General features: G+C 40.3%; 1 protein-coding gene across 2 annotated transcripts; it reads left to right on the top strand.

Annotated features, from left to right (window-relative positions):
- The first annotated feature begins 4,619 nt into the window (after positions 1-4,619).
- LOC128018271 (small serum protein 2) lies at positions 4,620-6,620 on the top strand. Of its 2 annotated transcripts, none has more exons than XM_052603696.1 (4): positions 4,620-4,703; positions 4,829-4,910; positions 5,372-5,489; positions 6,382-6,620. In XM_052603696.1, the coding sequence occupies exons 1-4, from the start codon at positions 4,656-4,658 to the stop codon at positions 6,506-6,508; spliced, it is 375 nt and encodes a 124-aa protein (XP_052459656.1). In that variant the 5' UTR covers positions 4,620-4,655; the 3' UTR covers positions 6,509-6,620. The 2 variants fall into 2 exon arrangements, with proteins under 2 accessions (XP_052459656.1, XP_052459654.1); XM_052603694.1 differs by having other exon boundaries at positions 4,641-4,703; positions 4,808-4,910.
- The last annotated feature ends 11,866 nt before the right edge of the window (positions 6,621-18,486 follow it).

Consider the following 18,486-nt stretch of genomic DNA (forward strand, 5'->3'; position numbering starts at 1 on the left):
AGTCCCTCACTCTGTCCCTTCTTGACTTCACTATCAGACACCTGCTCCTCTGCCCGAGTGCCGCCGGCGCCACCATGGCTAGTCACCTCCATGTGCTATGTTCACCTGTTTTTGCAAAGTGTCGTCAGGTACTGTAGGCCTGGAAACTGAAGCTACAGCACTAAAGATGTTGATTATTTCTGCACATGTTGAGGCATTACCTGGAAGTTTTTTATTTATTTTTTGGCCGCAACCCCTTTGTGCTTTTGTTTCTCCATCCTAAATCCACAGATTTCTGGCTCTGAGCCACTCTGACACAAGAAACAGAAGGGGAGGGCTGGAGCCTGTTAAGAGATGATTGGGCCAGCCCTGTATCAGTATGGAAAATACTGATACCGCTGTCCCTGCTTTATGGACCGGTCATTGGCCAATTAAAAAAAAACTTATTATATCGACCGGCCTCCAAGTGCGTCGGCCCACCAGGCATTTGCCCAGTATGCCAGATTACCAGTCCAGTCCTGGTTTTAATACATTTAGGTAAATGGGTGCAGAGCCAGTGGTGGTTTTGTAGGCAAACATCAATGCCTTGAATTTTATGAGAACAAAGATGCACAGAACAAATAATCATGGTCTAAATATCATATAGCATGCATTTTTATTTGACTGCTTCATCTGTTGATTGCACAAAAGCTGTTTATGTGGTAAGAGGAGTGAAACACGCTTTTCCAATGCTACCGTGATGTCTGTGAAACTAATATGAGCAAAAAAAGAACTTGTTCATATCTCTTACCATTAGCACTGATCTCAGGGCAGGACTAATCAATATTTATATTACTGTTATTTTAAGTGTACAATGCACTGCTCTCAGGGCAGGATTACTCAACATTCATATTACTGTTATTTAACTAAACTATGTGCTGCTCTCAGGGCAGGAGCACTCAAAATTCCTATTCCTATTATTATAATAAACTATGTGCTGTTCTCAGGGCAGGAGTACTCAATATCCCTATTCCTATTATTATAATAAACTATGCGCTGCTCTCAGGGCATTAGTACTCAATATTCATATTTACTGTTATTTTGAGTGTATTGTTTGCTGCTCTCAAAACAGGAGTACTCAATATTCATATTACTGTTATTTTACTAAACTATGTGCTGCTCTCAGGGCAGGAGTCCTCAATATTCAAATTACTGTTATTTTACTAAACTATGTACTGATCTCAGGGTCTGTACATTTGTTTTTTTTTTTTTTTTTTATTAAAGCTTTGACTGTTTCATGTAGTTTTTCTTCTCTTTGTAGGATAACATTCTTGGAAAAAGCAGAAGCCATCACTGTCCTTTCGAAAAGTCTGTCCTACCTGCCAGTGAACTCCATGCTCCCCTCCCCCCAGCCCGCTGATACCACTGCCCATCATTGAGGTGCCCTTTGAGCGAATCGGGATGGACCTAGTGGGGCCGCTGCTGAAGTCCACCAGGGGACACGAACACATCCTGGACTACGCCACCCACTACCCTGAGGCCATCCCCCTCCTCACTGCATCCTCGTGTCATGTGCTTCTTCACCCCGTCACACTACACAAAAACAGTGCTTTAAAATGTGCAATTTCTAAATGTTATCCAGTTCAAACCATATGACAGTACTGAGACTGTTCTTTTTAGAGTTAAATATGACCAGCTCTTATCATCCAATCGTGATTATATCTCTATATTAGTGCTACTGGATCTAATCACTGCATTTGACTCTATCGACCACAACATTCTTTAGAATATACTAGAAAATTATGCTGGCATTAGTGGAAATGCATTAGCACAGTTCAAATCATACCAATCTGACTATTGTTATTACATAGAGGTATCATATCTATCACAGGTGCAGTATGGAGTACCACAAAGCTTGGTACTAGGACCGTTGTTTTTCATACTTTACATGTTGCCCTTGGGAGATGTCCTCAGGAAACATAGTATTAGCTTTCTCACTGATTCTGATGACACTTACCTCTATCGTTTGTTCGTGGCCTGACGAAACATACTAATACATTAAACTAACAGAATGGTTGATTTAACAAATCTGAGTGACTGGTAATTTCCTATTGTTAAATATTGAAAATATAATAATAATAATAGTTTTAATAATTAGTTAATTATCGGACCAAAAACCTCTGCATTTAATAATCTAGAACACTGTCTAACACTTGATGGCTGCTCTGTCATCAGTTAGAACCCTAGTGTGCTTTTTGATAGGAACCTTTCCTTTGAAAGTCAAGTTTCTATTTTGGTGAACCGCATTTTTACATTAAAAAATATATTGAAATTACAACCTATGCTGATGTCAAATGCAGAAACTTTAATTAGTGCGTTCATGACCTCAAGGTTAGATTACTGTAATGCTTTATTGGGTGGCTGCTCTGTGTGCCTAATAAACAAACTCCAGATTCTCCAAAAATGCAGTAGCTTGAGTTCTTACTAGAAACAGAAAGTATGACTATATTAGCTTAGTTCTCTCAACAATGCACTGGCTCCCTATTAAACATTGTATATATTTTAAAATCTTGCTACTTAAAGACCTGAATGATTTACCTCCTCAGTACCTGACTCATATCACATCAAAGATTTTCATGTCCACTGTGATCTCAAAAACTCCATTTGGTAATACCTTGAAAATCAAAATCTGCTGTAGGCTGTAGATCCTATTTTGTGCCAAAACTCTGGAACAATCTACCTAGCGATGTCCGGGAGGCAGACAATGTCTGTCATTTTAAATCGAGATTAAAGACTCATCTCTTCAATCTTGCATACATACAACACACAATCACTTTTCTATAATTCAGATTTGTTAAAGGATTGTTTGGCTGCATTAATTAAGTCAACCGGAACCAGGAAAACTCCCCATAACACACAATGTACTTGTTACATCGTAAGAACAATGGCATAAGCTTTTATTAGTCTATTTTATTTATTTTTTCCTAGATCACTGCAGCCACCCAGATCCAGTCCGTTTCTAGTGAAGACAGTGGATCAACACCTAGAGATGATCTCTTCAGCCCTGAATGTCAGCAGAGACCATGTCAACTGGACGAACCCTAGAGACAGATCCCCTGGACTGCCATCAGCCCAAAACCACGAGAAACAGATGAGTCCTCTGCTTAATCTGTAGTGTGTTGCATTTTTAAGCACACCCATGGGTGCACAATTGGGCATTAGTGCGCAAATGCATTTGCTATTTAACCTGTTAAGTGTCATATCACAAAATGTATTAATGCATTTTATATTTTACAATCAAAAAACTTGTTACAATCTTTTTATAATTTTGACAAAATACATATCGTTGGAAAGGTCTGAGTCTCAAGATGCCCTATTTGGTCATTATTTTGTGATAGATGTAATATTTTTAGATAAAGGTAGACAAAAAATTCAGTGGAGTTTGTGTATCACCCGGTGGATGTTTGTGGTATAAATAAAATCTCACAGGAACATCATTTTATATATATATATATATATATATATATATATATATATGTGTGTGTGTGTGTGTGTGTGTGTGTGTGTGTGTAAAATTTATTTGTAATAAAACTTATTTACACATAAGTTGTCAGGGATTGATCACAATCACTTCAGTCACCATCCAGGACAATAACCAGTTCACAGTTACAGTTCTGATCACCCGCACCTGCTGTCACCAACACGCCACACTATAAGAACACACACTTCACGGTCACTGATGGACTGTCCTGGTCTCTCTCAGCTGAACTTAAGTGAAAAGACTTACCTACTGTTTCTCCTGTGATCTTTCAGTGACTCCTAGGATACTGATCCTTGCTCTACGACAAACCTGCAAAAGATAATGACCATCAGTACTCAGATAAGAACCCCTGAAATCTTCACTGTGTTAAAACTCATCTTCATTTACCTCCCCAGTTCCATTCTTCTGCATCCTGTCAATAAACCATCCTGTTGCACTTAACTGTTGTTTACAGCCTTGATTTGAGACATTTTATAGCAATTCAAGTGTAAAACCTGTTTCTGTGAAGTACAGTCCATTTAATTTACAGTAAATTTAAACCTCTAACTTGATACTTTCATATTTTGAAATGATTCTACTTCTGCAATGAAATGCTTTTTTTTTTTTTTTTTTCAAAGAGTCCAACCTTAAGTTTGTTTTTCAAAGTGTTCATTAATAATAACAACTTAAGTTTGGATAGTGCACTTTCATGTCTATATTAAAAAATGAGGGGTGACAGATAAACGCGGCCCCGGATGTGAAAATGAGGCTAAAACTAGCCAAAAACATTTGCGTTAGTAAAGTATTGGTCATTATTAGACCAATAATTATTGCATAAATGTTAAATAATACCATGAAATTCTCTCAAAATAATAAATATTATCTAAGGTAAAAAGCATATATATTACATTAATTTCACAAAAAAAAAAAAGTTTTTGACCTTTAACAACACATGTGATCCCAAATTAACAATACCAGAGAGTTAAGAGAAAGACATACATTAAAGACATTCATTATTTTAGGTATTTATTTGTTTATTTATTTTTGCATAAAAGTACAAGAGAGTAAAAGTTGGTAATCAAACAAGTTGATGATCAGTTCAGACGTGTGTTGAAATTTTTTACCAGAAAGATGTTCCGCCCCACTTCTGTTTCCTTTAAGATGACCTAAAGTGCCAATGACTGCATTTCATCAGACCAGCATCTGTGCTAAACTTGCTAAAATGGTAAGTTTCGTAATGTTACTGATCACTACAGAATTTATATGTAAACATTAACTGTTGTGTACTGTTTTTTTTTTCTGTTTTTTTTTTTTTTTTACTGTAATAAGTTCTTAGTTTTGCCTTTACAGGCATTTTTGGCTCTGGTTTTGGTATTTTGTGCCTGTGTCTCTTTAAGTGATTCTGCCTGCTCAATGACACTTCTAAATGCAGGTAAATAAAAACACAAACATAAAAACCATATTTTTAATTCTTTGTTTAAAATTCAACAGTCACTCTTTTTTTTTTTTATAGTGCACATTTCATCAGAACATGATGAGTTAATCATCACTTAGTTGCTTTATATCAAAACAATTTCTTTTTTTTTTTTCTTTTTTTAAACATCAAAAATAATAAATGCCTGGATACTTCTGTACTAAGTCTGCTCACAGCACAGAGTTGGTTCTCTTGAACAATATCTACAGATCCAAAGATTCTATGGTTCTTATTCTGTTAGATTTATCTGCTGCATTTGATGCTATGGGCCACCCCACCCCTAGCTACACAAGAACAGAAAATATTTAATTATAACAATGAGACACACATCCACTCATCATACTACATATTTAATAGGTGGTGTATGTACACTATTAGGTAACAACTTAACAATTCTTAAATTCATAAAATTTAAATAGGGGCAAGATATTGTGTTGATGGCTATGATAACTCCAAGCATCCAATGGGAAGTACTTGGACAAACAAACAATGTGTCAGATGTACCTGCTCCACTAATGGAATGAAGTGCTGTGACAGGTAAGACACTTAACATCCTAACTGTTGTTGAAAATTTTAGAAAACCAAATACATTGTTCTAAAATTGTTTTGTTAATTTAATCTTGTCCTTCAGTTTTTTTTTAAACAAAATAAATCACAACAATTGATATACAGATATTACGATACTGCATATAATACAATATTACTGAAATAAGTCATGAAACACTTTCATGACTGTCTCTTAACACACTCAAGTAACATACTGAAGCATGTACTTTATTATAATTTTACTGTAGTGTTATTCAATATTATATTTGAAGTATTTTTTTTTATTTTAAAAGTACAAATATACTGTATCTAAATACATGACACAAAATTTTCAATAGAAATGACATTAAAGTATGTTTTAGTTTACAATAAATGCTTGCCAGTACATGTAGCACACTATAATCATTCTTCAAAGAAAATGCAAGTAATTAAATTATATATGAAATGTACATACGTCCTATTTAAGTGGGTGATAAAAGCACACTTAAGTTCAGCTGATTGCATTAAATATAAAATTAACCTATAAGATATTGCCATTTAATTTAAATTATAATAATGCTTAATTAATCCGAGAACATTACATTCAAACTTAAATTCAAAATTAAGTATATTCTTTTAAAGTATATTATTTCTGTATTAAGTACTCTTTTTAATAAAGTGTACTTTTTCACAAGGGTTGTTCATTATTAGCTCCATTAACTTTGAAAACAGCTTCACATATCTTATTTAAACACTATGCTGGCTTGTTCATGTGCCTTTTTTTAACACATTTTTTATCAGCATTCATGTTTATAAGCTGAAGGATGAGTAGAACTTTATTTCTGTGATTATGGACAGGATGTTGTGGGTTTGATATTTCATGACATTTCCTTTTATGTTATAGGATGGGCCGAGTGACTAACCTCTCTCAAGGCTGCACTGTGAAGTACGATTACAACAAATGCACATTTCAAGTGTATAATCCAACAAACCCCAACATAAAGTGTTCTTATGGCGCTGTTGGAAAATAATCTCCAGTGATCGAGTAATGTGTCCTTTTTGGATCCAACTTGGACACTGTAAAAAAAAAAAAACCTTGTGCCCATTTTACTTATTAAAATTGAGGCAACTCTTTGCATCAGCTTTTTGAGTATTTTGAACTCATTTTATTTTTGTTTGTTCTATAGACTTTACATGTTTTAAACCTGCACTCTTAATTAATGGCAACTCAATTTACAAAACCTTGTTGTTTTTAAAGTATATTTATCAATTTATTATGAGAAAAATACAGAGTATGATTAACACTATTTTAACTCTTTAGTTTAGGGACCAATTATCACTATTAAATAGTTGCTTATTAGCATGCATATTACTAGCACATTGACTGTTTATTTCTACTTATAAAACACATATTAATGCATTATTCTGCATGACCTTATTTTAGATCCCTTAATCCTACAACATACCTAAACTTAACAGATAATTTATTAACTATTAATTTTGCTGAGAGAAAACTCTTAGACAATAGTGAATGTGTTTCCTACTTCTAAAGTGTTACCAAACATCCATTTCAGATGAATTTATTCACCTTTAAATAAAGCTGTTTACAGGCTTCAAGTAAAAAAAAAAGTACTTGAAGTACTTAAACCAGTCTATATTGTGTTTTGAACAGTGTTTTGAACAATGTTAAAAATATCAATTTCAATTACATTAAAAACATTTAATCAACAAATAAATTTCAATATAGCGTTTTTACACAGTAAATTTTGAAACAGTATGTGGGTACCACATGGTTTATGCTGGGTCTACATGGGTTCCAAGTGGACATGGTCCCAAAATAGGCATCTTATCTGGGGCCCACTTGGGTCAGCTACAGTAAGTAGGTCCAACATGGGCAAAAACAGATGGGCTCCCCATGTGGGTCCTAGTTGGGTCACAATTGGGAAATGAGTGCATGGGTTCTAAATGGGCAACACAAATGGGGGACATGTGGGTTTAACATATGGGTTAGACATGGACAAATACAATTAATCCCATAAAGGCTGCCTACACTGGCCCAAGGTAGTACCCACATAGGTAATGTTTGTATGGGTTCTGAACAGGGAAAGATGTAGGAGGAACTCTTATCTCCAAAATATGGGTCAGACATGGGCAAACACAATCATTGCCTTCTAGGTTGGCTACATGGGCTCAAGTAATACCCACATGGGTAATATCTGTATGGTTTTTGAATGGTGAAATACATATTGGGTAGTGATGGGTCATTCATGGATGATCTGTTCATTGCGTCTGTCACGTGACAAATGAATGAAAGATTCTGATGGTAAAGTAATTATTTATGTTCCCATAAATTACCTTTGGTTGTGTTTTTATGATTTCCTAATTTAGAATATTATCAATATTGCATAGGTGAATGTGTTTGGGGAATTTGGCTGGTAAAAGTACAATATTTAATGCCACTTAAATGATTGAAATAAACTTGGAAGACTTGAATAAAGATTTGTTCATTTTGATGAATGAGATCAAAGGAGAGAGTCAGTAAAATGATCCGAACTTCCCATCACTAATATAGGGCCCTCTTGGGTAAGATATAAGCATTCTAAGACATGAGCAAACATAATGAGTCCTATATAGGGAACATATTGGGACATATAGTGCACAAATAGGTACTATAGGTACAGATTGGACAGTGTATTCGGAATCTATCCAGTAGTGACTTTATTCTCCATAGAAACAAGCAAGTCACCATCTTTAGAATATTGTCTTTGAGCTTCCGTTTGTGCAGTAGCTCTGTATATTTCTATGGCATCGCTGTCTAAGTGATTTAGCTGGTAAAGTGGTTTTATGTATTGTAGAGTTAACAAAAGTTAACATTGTCTTACGCACTCACAACAGACCCGGAAGAGAAAACAATGCTGAATAAAATCATACATTTTGTTATTTTTGTACCAAAATGTATTTTCGATGCTTCAAAAAATTCTAACTGACCCTATGATGTCACATGGACTACTTTGATGATGTTTTTCTTACCTTTCTGGACATAGACAGTAGACCGTACACACAGTTTCAATGGAGGGACTGAGAGCTCTTGGACTAAATCTAAAATATCTTAAACTGTGTTCCGAAGATGAACGGAGGTCTCACGCGTTTGGAATGACATGAGGGTAAGTTATTAATGGCAATTTTGATTTTGGGGTGAACTAACCCTTTAAGTGTGTCCCATAAGGCAGTGGCTCCCAATCCTGGTTCTGGAGAACCTCAACACTGCACATTTGAGATGTCTCCCTTTTCAAACAAACCTGATTCAACTCATCAGCTCATCAGTGTAGATTCCAAGACCTCAAATGTGTGTGTCAGATAAGAGAGACACCAAAACCATGCAGTGTTGGGGTTCTCTAGGACCTGGATGAAGAACCACTGCCATCAGGTCATGAAAAGTTCGACACACTTGTGGTCTTCATGCTCACTCGAACACTTGGGCTAAATACAGGAAATACGTCAATCAAGTGGTCAAGTGCAAAGATGGTAAGTGTGGGTATTTGGACAGTGCAAAAGTTTAAGAAACAACAAATGCTATGCAAATTATAACAGCAGTTTGATAGAATTATAAACAGAATTTTAATAATGTTACAGTATGTGAGCAAAATATTTAAGATATATATTTTTTTTTTTGGATTTACATAAAAAGGTATTACAAGCATGGTACAGTAAATGTGATTACTGTGATATCTGTCATATAAAAGCACATCCAAACACTACCATTAAAGTTCTACAACCATAGTAAGTATTGGTGATTGTTGTGCTATTACTATACCATAGTAAAACTACAGTTACTGTGGTAAAAACATGGTAAATATCCTGTTCCTGGGTTTTAACTTCAAATTTAATTTTGTGATTACCATGATTTTACTACAAACATAAATTTACATACAAACTTACATCTTTGAACCTTAAATGAATATAAAATGGATCGAAAGTCTATGGCATGTCACGTGACCGACAGAGTTTAATCACACTAATTAGCATGTGTGTTCATTTAGTTAGACACAATGAAACTCAAATTCAGCCGCAGATGACTGATATAATACAGCGAATAAACAATAGCAACTGAGCATCTTTTTAGGCTGGCCTCAGCCAGTCAGTTGAGATCATCGGAGGGGGAACCCTCTCAGCTGTGGGCCCCTATAATCGTCACCACTTTTCTCCTCACTAATGACGGACCTGCACCCAGATCCATTCTTTATCCTGTGCAGACGGTGGATCAGCACGTAAAGACGACCTCTCCAAACCTGAATGTCAGCCGAGACCATGTCAACTATATGAACCCTAGAGACAAATCCCCTCCAAGACCTTATCAACTAGACAGTCATCGGCACAAGACCATGAGAACCAGACAAGTCCTCTGCTCAATCTGAAGTGTGTTGCAGAATTAAATCACACCATGGTTGTTTCGTCTGACCAGAGGATTTTTTTTTTTAACTGACTTTAACTAATAAACTGTTTTCTTTTGTTCTCTTTCCTGTTTGACTTGAAAAGCTGCTTTGACACAATCTGAATTGTAAAAAGCACTATATAAATAATGGTGACTTGATTTGAAATTAACATGCTGGATCATGACTGAATGAATTGCCTGTGTGGTTAATTCTATACATTTTACAGTAAACTCTTGAAGATCCTAATCCCTTTGTCTGACCCCCAGTAATTGTGACAACTTGAGGCTGACACAATCATATATTGAGCAATATATCAGGAAACATCTGGTGTTGTTAAATGGTTATGAAACAGTGTATGATAACTGCTGACAAAGATAACAATTTTCTAACTAAAAACACATTTTGCAAGCAATAACTACTCAGTAACACAATATTCACAGAAGATCGTAAAGGGTCCTATTATAAACCTGGTGAAATGTGTTTCAGCCAGACAGTTCTAATTTTCACATCCTGTGCCAAGTTATTTAAATAGCAACCCTTATGAAACAAAAATATATTGCAGTATATTGGAAAATATCATGTAATATATTAGGCATATATTCCTATATATAGCAATATATTGAAAGCGGCAATCATTTGTATATTTTGCAATATATTATATAATATATGTATCATCAATATATTATTTAATTTATTCAAATATATAAAATATTAGAAAATAAAAAGGGAAAATAATATATTACAATATATCACAATATATTTTAAGAAATATATTGGTAAATATATTTTCCTTTCGTAAGGGAAATGCATTTGTGCACCCATGGGAAGGCTGGTCTGAAAACGAGGTGTGTTATTGTGCATTGTTGGCATTTTGCTATTTTGAGGCAACTGAAATAGACAATGCCTTTGACCAAGTGGGCCCTTTTTTAAGGATCTAAGTGCATGGTCAAAAGCGCATGGCTCAGTTGAACTTAGGGTGTGTCTGAATCCGCTTTTGCAATGGTCAGCGCAACCGGCACATGATCTAAAAGGATTGTCCATATTGTGTATGGGTATGTTTTGGGTGTAACATGCCATAAACCAATCAGTCTCATCTCCCATTCACTTTAAAAGCTAGTTGCACTCGTGCCATGATTGATTCGTTATTTACATGGCAGAATTTGAAAGACGCAAAAGTGAACACTTCTCTAGTGAGGGAATGGATTTGCTCATGTGCTTAATTTTGATACATGCAAAGACTATATATTATGACATGTAGGCATTTTTATATTCATGTACACAATAATAATGTTTTACATTTTAACCAGCACGCCAATGGGCGCACAAATGGGCATTAAAGCACAAATGCATTTACTATTTAAGCTTTTAAGTGTCACCTGCCCAACGTTTGAAAGCTTCAAATTTTGAAATCGGACATTGCGTTACCATGGGACTGGTACTTTAAAATATTTTTGTGGTCTTCTCACACTAAATTTCATATCATAAAATGTATTACTGTATTTTACTATCAAAACTTTTTAGAATCTTGATAAAATACATATCGTTGGAAAGTTCTGAGTCTCAAGATTCCCTATTGGGTAGTTATTTTGTGATAGAAGTAATATTTTCAGAGAAAGAAATTTATAACAATAGAATAAAAATTCATAACAATAATTAAATGGCGCTTGGGTGTCCCCTGTTGGATATTTTTGGAATAACGTCCTAAATAAAACCAGGAACCTCAGTTTATATATAAAAAAATATAGATATAAATATAAATATAAACATGTGACTTCGAAAATGAACAATTCCAGAGGGTTAAGAGAAAGATATGCATTAAAGACATGAAAATAATTTTTCTGCATAAAAGTACAAGTGATTAGTTAAAGAGTTAGCTCACCCAAAAATCTAAATTGTCATTAATAACTCACCCTCATGTGGTTCCATACCCGTGAGACCTCCGTTCATCTTCGGGACACATATTAAGACATTTTAGATTTAGTCCGAGAGCTCTCAGTCCCTCCATTGAAGCTGTGTGTACGGTCTACTGTCCATGTCCAGAAAGATAAGAAAAATCGAAAATACATTTTGGTCCAAAAATTGCAAAAATCTATATTCTATCTATCTTCCTCTATCTTCTGATGATGATAATGGGCCTGATGTTGACATTTGTGGCTCTGAATAAAAATGAAAACAGCAATTAGTAACAAATCCTACACTGACGGCATATATGAAGTAAATATTACATGAATCAGATTACATAACATAACATAGACTCAAACGTCTCACCAGGAGCTGTGTTTGAACGCATCAGCAAAGCACACTAAAGTTTGATGTGCTTTTCAGCTCCAGGGCTTTGGCAAGATTTCCAAATTCCACATTTTTGAACATTAGGTCCAGCAGTGTAGCCAGTGACAAGTCTCTAGAACTCTCATAACCTCCAAATCTGGAGTGCAGACCTTCTTACAGAAGTGAGCCTATAAGCCAAAACAGGAGAAAATCTAATTTATAATAATGACAATAATATGACAGTTATATCCAATTACATGGTTAGTATGGTCATTGTGGCCTACCTAATTGTACAGTTGATTCCTGCGTTGCATTTCCTTTTTTCTGTGCAAGCTTGTGCTGCAACATCCTGTACAGTGGTATAAGCTTTGAAGAAGACACTCTCTGTTCCTCTGACATCTCTGTTATTGCTAGTTTGTATGGTTGCAGTAGTGACAATAATGTCATACTCAAGACTTGTCAAGGGAGCAGTATCATGGTTTAAATTGGAAAGTGCAGCACCAACTGGCTCATATGAGGGGCCGTACAAGCCATAATTCATTCTGGCACTCTCACACACATACATTCTCCTTTCACATAAATATATTCTTGCTTTCACACACTTACATTCTCCTTTCACATACATATATTCTTGCTTTCACACACTAACATTCTCCTTTCACACACATACATTCTCCTTTCACACACATACATTCTCCTTTCACATACATATATTCTTGCTTCCACACACTTACAATCTCCTTGCATACACTTCTACTCTCTCTCATACACATACATTCTCCTTACACATACATATTTTCTTTTTGCTTTCACACACATGCATTCTCCTTTTACATGCATATATTTCAATCTTTTTTGGTATCCATTACTTCCTGTTTAAGCAGGAAGTCTCTCTCAGACCAGGAAATACATGTGCAAGACCTGATCAGCTCTTCCTCCCAATTTTACAGTTATGCTATTTAAAGTCATCCAGTTTTTAACTTGAACATATCATTATGTAAGCTACGTGTTTTACAGATCTGTGTGCTGTGTGATAAGACACTGATTTTGATTGTATTAACAGGGCTTAATGCTAAATAAATTTTCTACTGGTCTGGTTTGGCCAGTGGTTAATTTTCTTTTACTTGCCCTGGAAAAAGATTTCACAGGACTTGCCACGATCAATGACTTATTGTTTTCATTGTTGACTGTAACATTGTATTGTAATAACCATTTTGCACAAATAGTTATAATAGTTCAAAGATAAAACTGAAATAAACCATGCTTTTTCAGTAAGGATGCACTGATCAGGATTTTATTTATTTTACAATCAAATGAGCCAATTCCCATTCTCGTTGCCAATTTAGTTCTTATTCTCTTTTTTTACATTTATTAAAATTTTAAAAAATATATATATTTACTAAAATAAGTTTATTTTGCTCTGTTTCCGGCCAAACTAACCTTGAACAAAAAAACTAAAAATATATATATGCAACATGAAGCAAGTTGTAACGAATTATCACAGGAACGAGAGATCCAAATGCAGTGCATTTAATGGGTAATCCAAAAATCAGTATTCAAACAGGCAAGATGTCATAACCATAAAATCAGTCCAGAAACAAAACAAACAAGAAACTAGAAAGCACAAGGGAATGTGAGAAAACCGGGTGACGGAAAAACAAGGACTCCATGAAACAAAATAAAAACAGACAGAAAACAGAATATATGGACAAGTGATGACGATGAAAGTGAAGACAGCTGAGTGCAATTAACAGGTGTGCAATTAACCGTAAGGAGTCGAGCCTGTGGCTTTCATCTTTTGCAGAGGCGCTGGGCTGGCAGCCACCTTGCACTGTGGTGCTGGGCTGGCGGCCACATTGTGCAGTGGGGCTAGAGCCGGCCATCCCACCTGGAGAGACAGGTGTGGCTGGGGTATCCCACTGAGACCGATGTTGTAGGTCCATTATGAACCCCCAAAAATCAAAGATCTCCAGCTCATCCATCTCCCGCTAAGGCACAGGGTTGTCTAGGCAGGCATTAAAAAGTTCTTTCAATGCCTCATCATTGTACCCCATGCCTACCACCATAGTCCAGAACAATTGCGCTAAACCACCCACCTCACTCCCCTTTTGACAGAGGGTGGTTAATTTTTGTAATCTCCCCCTCTGCTCCTCCATGCTGGCTGGGGAACGGATACGAAATCCCACACCGCTGGATCTGGTTTGGATGGAGTCCTTCTGTAACTAATGATCACAGGAACGAGAGATCCAAATGCAGTGTGTTTAATGGGTAATCCAAAAATCAGTATCCAAACAGGCAAGAGGTCATAACCATAAAATCAGTCCAGAAACAAAACAAACAAGAAACTAGAAAACACAAGGGACCGTGAGAAAACCAGGTGACGGAAAAGAAGGACTCAGAATGAAACAGAATGAAAACAGACTGGTATATATGGCCAGGTGATGATGATGAAAGTGAAGACAGTTGAGTGCAATTAACAGGTGTGCAATTAACCGTAATGAAGGGACAAGGCTTTGTGGGAAATGTAGTGCCTGCAGTGGGGTGCCTATCGGGAAGTGAGACCACTAGTGGACACCCAGGGAAACACAGACCAGACACTGTGACACAAGTGCACAAAACAAAAACATCAGATAGGCTGAATGAATATTTTATTATTACTATTTCTAATTATTAGTTTTATAAAGAAGCATTCGACAGCAGCAGATTGTCGAGCACATGGCCACTTGGCAAGGAGAAACGGAGCGCGAAGTCGCCGCTCTCCACTTTACCGCCGCTCAGCGGGCTCCGCTGCCGGACCCCCGCACTCAAGCCACCCAGTTCCTTCCGAAGATGACCATCCACGACGATGTGGAACATTATCTGGGCATGTTTGAGTCCCTCGCCACTCGAGAGGACTGGCCTTGTGAAGAGTGGGCGCAGATACTGGCACCGTTGCTAACCGGGGATTCCCAGCAGGCCTACTTTTCCATGCCAGAGCGCCAAATTGAATCCTATGATGATCTACGGAAGGAAATTCTGGCGCGCGTGGGTTTGTCTCCCATCGTCGCGGGCCAATTGTTCCGTGCCAGGGAGTATAACAGTCGGTTGCCAGGCCTCGCCCATCGCTGGTTGCTCGCCGGGAGCCCCAGCGCCGCCCAAGTGGCCGAACGCGTTGTTGTGGACCGGTATGTGTATCCCCTGCCAAAGGGGCCCTTTGGCAGGCGGCCGGAATAAGGAATGAGGAATCCACACACCGTGGGAGAGCTCGTCGAGGCCGTTGAGCTGGCGGAGATGACGATGCGAAAAGATCACAGCCATTTCCCCGGAGGGTGTACCAGGAGTGACGCACGCCAGAGAGCACCCAGCACACAGCCAGCAGGTCGGCGGTTCCCGGCGACGAGCCAATGCCAACGGAGCCACCATCCTCTCCCAACCGCGCCTGGCTGGCAGGCTGTGCCGTCCATTTGACTCTCTCCACGAGGACAGGCACCTGGCCACTGGAAGTGGTCGTAGTCAGGGACCTGCCCGTGCCCGTCCTGCTGGGAAGAGACTGGCCAGGCTTTGACCCACTGCTCACCCAAGTCACTCGGCCTGCCAGCCCTGCTGGGAACCACCCGAAGAGGAAGTACTGCAGGGAGGTCCCTGACGGCGCCCTGCCCTCCTAGCTTCGGACAGCGCCCGAGTTGGTGAGCCCCCCCCAAAGTTCTAACCTTGTCTATGATGTGTTCCAGCAGGTTCGGGGTGGGGGAAATTTTGTGAAGGAGCAACTCAGGTACGATCGGCTGAAGCACTGCTGGAAGCAGGTGAGAGTGGTTGAGGGGAAAGAAGTCCAACCACCACCACACCCAACCCCACACTTTGTGGTTCAGAATGGCCTGCTGTACTGTGTCGCACAGCGTAGAAGGGAGGAGGTAAAGTTGCTGGTAGTCCCACACACGAGGACAAAGACGATCGTCGAGCTCGCCCATTCCCATACTATGGCGGGCCACCTAGGGGCGCAGAACACCACTCAACGAATCCGAGACAGGTTCCGTTGGTCTGGCATGGAGGTGGAGATCAAGCGGTTTTGTCAGGCTTGTCCGGACTGCCAACGGACGTCGCCACATAATCCTCCCCCAGCTCCGGTAATCCCGTTGCCCATCATTGAGGTGCCCTTTGAGCGGATAGGAATGGACCTAGTAGGGCCGCTGCCAAAGTCCGCCCTGGGACACGAACACATATTAGTCATCATGGATTATGTGACCCGGTACCCCGAAGCCATTCCACTGCGCAAAGCCACATCCAAGGCCATCGCCCAGGAGCTCTTCCTGATGTGCAGCCGGGTCGTCACACTCCGGGAGATACTGACCGACCAGGGCACCCCCTTCATGTCCCAGACGATGGCTGACCTCTGCCACCTCCTTAAGGTAAAGCAGCTTCAGACCACTGTTTACCATCCTCAGACAGATGGGCTGGTCGAAAGGTTTAACCAGACGTTTAAACAGATGCTCCGCCGCGTGGCTGTGGACGACCGACGGGATTGGGATCAAATGCTGCCGTACGTCCTCTTCGGCATCCAGGAAGTCCCCCAGGCCTCCACAGGATTTACACCGTTCGAGCTTCTGTTTGGGCAGCAGCCCCGTGGACTGCTTGATGTTGCCAAAGAGGCCTGGGAGCAGCAGCCAACCGCCCATCGGACCACGATCGAGAGAGATGAGGGAACGGATCGACCGCTTCATGCCCCGCGTCCAGGAACACCTGGCGGCAGCCCAAGAAGCTCAACATCGACGATACGACGGGAATTCCAGCCAGGTGATAACGTCCTAGTCCTCGTCCCAACAGCAGCGTGTAAATTTCTCGCCAAATGGCAAGGCCTGTACATCATCGCGGAGAAAGTGGGGCCCGTGACTTACAGAGTACGCCAGCCGGGGCGCCAGAAGGAAAGCCAACTGTACCACATCAATCTCCTGAAGCGTTGGGCAGGGACGAGGACTCAGGTTGCGGCCCTAGCCGCCTCCTCACCCGTGATTGTTGACGTCAGCCCCCACCTGTCGCTGCCCAGAAGACGGAGCTCCAACATCTTCTCGGTCAGTTCTCTGATGTGTTCTCCCCACGTCCCGGGCGGACCCGCCTACTGCAGCATGACGTGCGCACACCTCCAGGGACCATTGTGCGACAGCGGCCCTATCGAATCCCCGAGGCCCTGCGACACACAGTCGAAGGGGAAGTACGAGAGATACTGAAGCTAGGGATCATCGAGCCCTCCTGCAGTCCCTGGTCCAGTCCCATAGTCATGGTCCCAAAGCTGGACGTCACCCTCCAGTTCTGTAACGACTTTCGCCGCCTAAACGAGGTCTCCGAGTCCGATGGATACCCGATGCCCCGTGTCGATGAGCTGCTGGAGCGGCTGGAGAGAGCCTGGTTCATATCCACGCTCGATCTCACCAAGGGCTATTGGCAGGTCCCGTTAACGGAGGCCACCAAACCGAAGACTGCCTTCTCCACCCCCAGTGGCCACTGGCAGTACCGGGTTATCCCCTTCAGGCTGCACGGGGCTCCGGCTACCTTCCAATGGATGATGGACATCGAGCTGAGACCCCATCAAGCTTACGCCGCAGCCTACATCGATGATGTCGTCGTCCACTCAGAGACCTGGGAGCGGCTCCGGAGGGTGCTTTTCGAAGTGCGGTGGGCGGGGCTCACCGCCAACCCCAAGAAATGCCACCTCGCCCTACCTGAAGCAAAATACCTCGGTTTCCAGGTGGGCCGGGGCCTGATCCGTCCGCAAAAGGGAAAAGTGGCAGCCATTCTCTCGGCCCCGAGACCTGCCTCCAAGAAACAGGTACGGGCCTTTTTGGGGTTGGCTGGTTACTACAGATGTTTCATACCTAACTTCTCCTCCCTAGCGACAGCCCTGACAGACCTCACTAAGAAGGGATAGCCGGAGAAGGTGAAGTGGGGAACCCAGAAAGAAGAAGCGTTCAGAAGGATAAAAGCAGCGCTCACGTCTGAGCCAGTGTTGCGCGCTCCCAACTTTAACTGTCCCTTCTAATTGCAGATGGACGCATCCGACACCGGGTTGGGAGCCTTACTATCCCAAGTACAAGATGGTGAGGAGCACCCGGTGGTCTACATCAGCCGAAAGCTGTCCACAACAGAACAACGGTACGCGGCAGTGGAAAAGGAGGTGCTGGCCGTCAAGTGGGCAGTCCTGGAGCTGAAATACTATCTACTGGGATGGAAATTCACCCTTGTCACCGACCACGCCCCATTACAGTGGATGGCCCGGGCTGAGGACACCAATGTCCGGGTGACACGATGGTTCTTTGTGCTCCAGGACTTCCACTTTG

This window comes from Carassius gibelio, chromosome A8, assembly GCF_023724105.1.
Source record: "Carassius gibelio isolate Cgi1373 ecotype wild population from Czech Republic chromosome A8, carGib1.2-hapl.c, whole genome shotgun sequence".
In the NCBI taxonomy this organism is placed as follows: domain Eukaryota; kingdom Metazoa; phylum Chordata; class Actinopteri; order Cypriniformes; family Cyprinidae; genus Carassius; species Carassius gibelio.

What these genes read in the sequence shown, in the direction of transcription:
- LOC128018271 (XM_052603694.1), top strand. Translation starts at nt 4,656, where the DNA reads ATGACTGCATTTCATCAGACCAGCATCTGTGCTAAACTTGCTAAAATG. An exon ending in GTGCTAAACTTGCTAAAATG is followed by an intron (nt 4,704 to 4,807) that starts GTAAGTTTCGTA and finishes TACTGTAATAAG; the next exon opens with TTCTTAGTTTTGCCTTTACA. An exon ending in AATGACACTTCTAAATGCAG is followed by an intron (nt 4,911 to 5,371) that starts GTAAATAAAAAC and finishes AAATTTAAATAG; the next exon opens with GGGCAAGATATTGTGTTGAT.